We start from the raw sequence: 4,245 nt of genomic DNA, 5'->3' as shown, positions 1-4,245 counted from the left end.
ACCCTGTTTTTAAATAGAGAACATGACCTGTTTCTCAAAAAAACAAACAAAAAAACAAAACTATTTATAACAAGTCAACAGACAGGAATGACAATACTTAGAGGATTTTTGTTTATTTGTTTCCAAATCACAAAAACTTTGATTTTTTTTTTTAGATTTGATTCCTTTCTTGAGCCGTAATTTCACGTCGCTGTGGTTTGCAGATGGTGCAAAAAAGAAACATTTCATTTTACAGCTAGTGTCAGTGTTAGATCCTACATTTGATTACACCTAAACTCAATGTGCTCAACATAAAAGATAAAAACTTTTTTAAAAAGCTGTGTAGGTCTGTACCTTGGTGCAAATGAGCATAACAGCTTAGAGATCTGCAAGGAGTGTGATAAATACAGAAAGAATATTCACACATGTCCAGAAAAACGAGACAAAATTATTTTTAAACAACCTCAATTATTTATTTGGGAATGAATCCATGAATACAAAAACATTGCGTTTGACTGACAGTGCTGAACCACAGGAAGTATTTACAAATGTGTTATCTACAAAAGAAAAAAAGGGAGGAAAAACGAAAAGGAAATATGACATTTTAAATCTGCTTTCCCAAAAACGGGCAAAAATAGAGAGCGACTCTAATTTAGATTGAGCAAGTGCTGACATTTACACTGGGGATGTCTGGACCAGAGCCGGGTGCTCTGAGGCTTCACTGCATCACGCAGATGGCACCATTCATACAGCTGACAGCTGGCTGCTTATAAAAGGCCGACCTTCCACCGCGGACAGCAGATCAGAAACCTCGGGGCAGAGTGATCGACCGCCATGAGATCACTTCAGTGCTTCAATCACTCGGGACAAGTCGCAGTCGTCTCGCTTTTCTCTATTCTCCCTTTTTGGTCTGTTAGAAACACCTTAAGAAGCCTCCTCATCAATCTTCGGTGCCAGGTAGTATTTGATGTGCCCCATGTCAGCAATCTTGTACTCCACCACTGTAGGGAGAAAAACAAAACAAACAGTCAAGTCTAGGCCACGACACACCAAACGAAGAATCCTGCAGTCATTTGAGGGAAGAGCAGATGCACGTACCCAGGGGGATATCAGCGGACATGCTGAGAGTGACGGTCTTGGAGAGTGGCGTGGCCTTGGTGAAGAAGTTCAGGTAGTTGAGGGCAAAGATCAGCTGGACGGGTTCATTCATCTCAATTGTAACCTAAACACAGGAAGGGAAGAGCCAAGAACTTAACAGGTGCTGCCACACTCACTCAGATCACCAGCTCATAGAGTAAATAAGAAGCTCTAAAGTAAAGGCCTTAATTGCTGTCTCAGCATTAAGATGGCAACAAATATTTAAGAATACTTGATTTATTTAAATTTAAAAAAAAAAAAGTTGGTCTTAAATCTGCTGGTAACTAATTGATGCCTTTAAATAAACAGTCATGAATTCATGACACTGAAACATCTGCAGAGCTTTCAACCTCCACCTGTACTCTGTACAAACAGCAAAAGTCACTTCTTGGTAGAAACTTAAACTGATCCAGTCATAGGTCAGTATTTCTCTCTTTTTATTTTATTGCGTTTTTACTGTTGAACAGCTTGTGAGTGCATTACTGCCACCTTCTGGCAGTAATAGCACATTACACCAGGAGCCAGTTAAAACGGAGCACAAAATGCATATTTAAACCATCACATTTTAATTATTTCACATGTAAATTTTATGCAATTGTCTTGCCCATGTCTGCCAAAACATGCTGAGCTCTCATACTCACAGCCTCGTCCTCTTTGTCCACATTGCTGGTCTGGGACAGCTTGATGTTTCCTGTGCCCAGCTCGCCTGAGGCGGAGAACTTGACTCCATCCTTGGCGCAGGAGATCATGACGGCGTCGCCGATCTGTGAAAGGTCACGGCAGATGCGAGCGAACTCCCCGGAGGGCATCTTCACCACACAGCTGTACTCCTGCTCCTGGAGGGACCAACAGACATGGAAAGGTTAGCAACCGTGTGAGGAAAACCCTGCCGTATACAAATTGAGGATGTAACAGCTGACTTACCGGAATACCAAGCTGCTCCACATCCAGGTCCATCAGTTTCATCTCATAATCTGACACCTTCTCCTGGTCTGCAAGATTGAAGAGAAGCGGTAAATACACCACCGTGACACCACCAGTCAGACTGATGTTACTGAATAAACATAGAATTCAAACTTACTGAGAGTCTCAAAGACGAGGGCGAGCGTGTCTGCATTGTCTTCTGCTCTGAGGGTGATGATGTCCTCATTTCCGGCACACTTCAAGATTTTTGACATACTGGATAAGAGAGGTAAAAAAAATAAATCAGTAAACTTTAGTCTCGCTGCATTATAAAACACAACAAAACTAAATAAATAACTAATATAACCACGTCATTCACACAATAAATCAAATCCTTTCCGCAAAATATAATTGAAAATTTCAACAAGTAGTCAGTAGTTAAATAAAAATATCATTCAGTCTGTTCTCTTTTTAAAAGAAGGACCTGCAGCGACAACAGGCTAAACAATAAAACAGTTTAAAATAAATATTACTAACAGTCTAATTTGCCGATTAAAAAGCGTTGTAAACAACTAAACAGGCAGTGACGTAGGAACGGAAGTGGTATTTCCCGGGTTCAACAACAATTCCCGCCAACTATCCCGGCGCACAGTTTGGCGCTAAAACGCTGTCACCGCGCAATCACAAAGCAGCGGAACTCTCTCAAACTGCTCCAATCGTAATTTAAACTTTAAAATGTTTTTGCCCCCTTAACAACATCTAATATACAAAGCGCGCCATTTCAGAGCGGTCACTAAAGAGTTAACTAAGTTCAGGAGGCAGACATGCCCGGGCAACTCCGCCAAGATGGCCTTGTTCTTTGTCAGCATCAGAAGCTGCATTAAGATGTAATAAAGTGCGCTTAAAAGGGGCTAAAAGCGATCGTGAGACTCAAAAATAGTGACCGCGTCACAAACCAAGCAGCCATTTTTTTTCGTGTTATTAGACTCGATAAACTTTGACAACTCAACCTGTCAACCTGGGGACATTAGTCAGCAGAAACTCCTCTTAGCTAAGCCCCATCAAGAACCAGCAACGGGCTGGCATCAAACGGTGTTAAGACAGTATTTTCTACCTATAAGCTCTATTTTTTATGTTTGGTATATGTGCTCCACCTGCTCAGGTTGACTCCCATGGCGAGGTTCCTATCGCAGCGGTACGAGTCGAAGCCATCGTGCCGCAGAGTGAGCTGCACCAGTGAGACGTGAGAGGAGTCCATGCTCTGCAGGGAGATGCCGGACGAGCTGACGTCCCAGCAGGCTTCTGTGATCAGATCCTTCAGAGCCTCCAGCACCTTCTTCAGGATGGAGCCCTGGACCAGGCGAGCCTCGAACATGGTTGCTGTGGAGTTTTATGTCTGCGCAGATGAAAAGATGAGAAAGGCTTCTCTGAGAGCTCAGGTTTTGTGTTGCTGGCGAGCACAGACACGGCACGTGATTACCACTTTCACGGTACAGAGGAGTTTAAGCTGGAAGCGCGCGCTAACAGCCAGTTTTAATGATTCGGGGGCGCGATTGCGTCATTTCCGTTTCCTTGTCGACGCCACAACCGCTTAAAAGAGTGGGCGATTATTTCAGCCATGTTGGAGAGGACAATTTTGTAACCTGGACAAATTATACAGAATATTATACAAAACTGTACAGCAGGGGTGTCAAACATAGGGCACGGGGGCCAGAATCGACCTAGCAAAAACTCAAATCTGGCCCACTGGACAATTTTGGAAAATGTGGGCATCACGTTTTGGAATTTTTTTCAGACGTTTTACAGGCTTTTAGTACCGATAAAGACCTTTCCCATAGCCATTCATACAACACCAAAGTAATTAAGAAATACATGAATAAATACCATAAAAGTTCTTGTTCCCTCCGGGTACTCCGGCTTCCTCCCACCGTCCAAAGACATGCAGCTTGTGGGGATAGGTTAATTGGATAATCCAAATTGCCACTAGGTGTGAATGGTTGTCTGTCCCGGGTGTTCAGTGATGACGCGACGAATCCTACTTCCGGGTCTAAAGTAGTAATATGGCTTTTGTGTTGTTAACATGTTTAATGTTATGTATTTTCTTCTATTTGATCTCAAAAAGCTCCTAAACAGTCAGTGATCCCTGTTGACCTCCCTCAGCTTTTATTACCACTAATCATTTATTTAAGCTCAGTTTTTAAAACCTTAGGATGTAACTACAGCTCA

At 42.6% G+C, this 4,245-nt stretch overlaps 1 protein-coding gene across 1 annotated transcript; it reads right to left on the bottom strand.

Annotated features, from left to right (window-relative positions):
• Nucleotides 1-427: 427 nt before the first annotated feature.
• pcna (proliferating cell nuclear antigen) lies at nt 428-4,245 on the bottom strand. Its single transcript, XM_026188633.2, has 6 exons — nt 3,174-4,245; nt 2,198-2,295; nt 2,041-2,108; nt 1,758-1,952; nt 1,078-1,201; nt 428-980 (listed from the first exon to the last, which is right to left on the bottom strand). Exons 1-6 carry the CDS (start codon nt 3,392-3,394, stop codon nt 904-906), a joined length of 783 nt encoding a protein of 260 aa, XP_026044418.1. The 5' UTR covers nt 3,395-4,245; the 3' UTR covers nt 428-903.

The sequence above is a fragment of the Astatotilapia calliptera genome, chromosome 12, assembly GCF_964374335.1.
Source record: "Astatotilapia calliptera chromosome 12, fAstCal68.1, whole genome shotgun sequence".
In the NCBI taxonomy this organism is placed as follows: domain Eukaryota; kingdom Metazoa; phylum Chordata; class Actinopteri; order Cichliformes; family Cichlidae; genus Astatotilapia; species Astatotilapia calliptera.
This window is presented reverse-complemented; position numbering and strand designations above follow the sequence as displayed.

Bases quoted from the DNA above. Each gene is read 5' to 3' on its own strand.
- pcna (XM_026188633.2), bottom strand. From the start codon at position 3,394: ATGTTCGAGGCTCGCCTGGTCCAGGGCTCCATCCTGAAGAAGGTGCTG. The intron at 2,109-2,197 runs GTAAGTTTGAAT...TCAATCTTGCAG, and splicing joins CCTCGTCTTTGAGACTCTCA to ACCAGGAGAAGGTGTCAGAT. The intron at 1,953-2,040 runs GTAAGTCAGCTG...TGGTCCCTCCAG, and splicing joins TGGAGCAGCTTGGTATTCCG to GAGCAGGAGTACAGCTGTGT.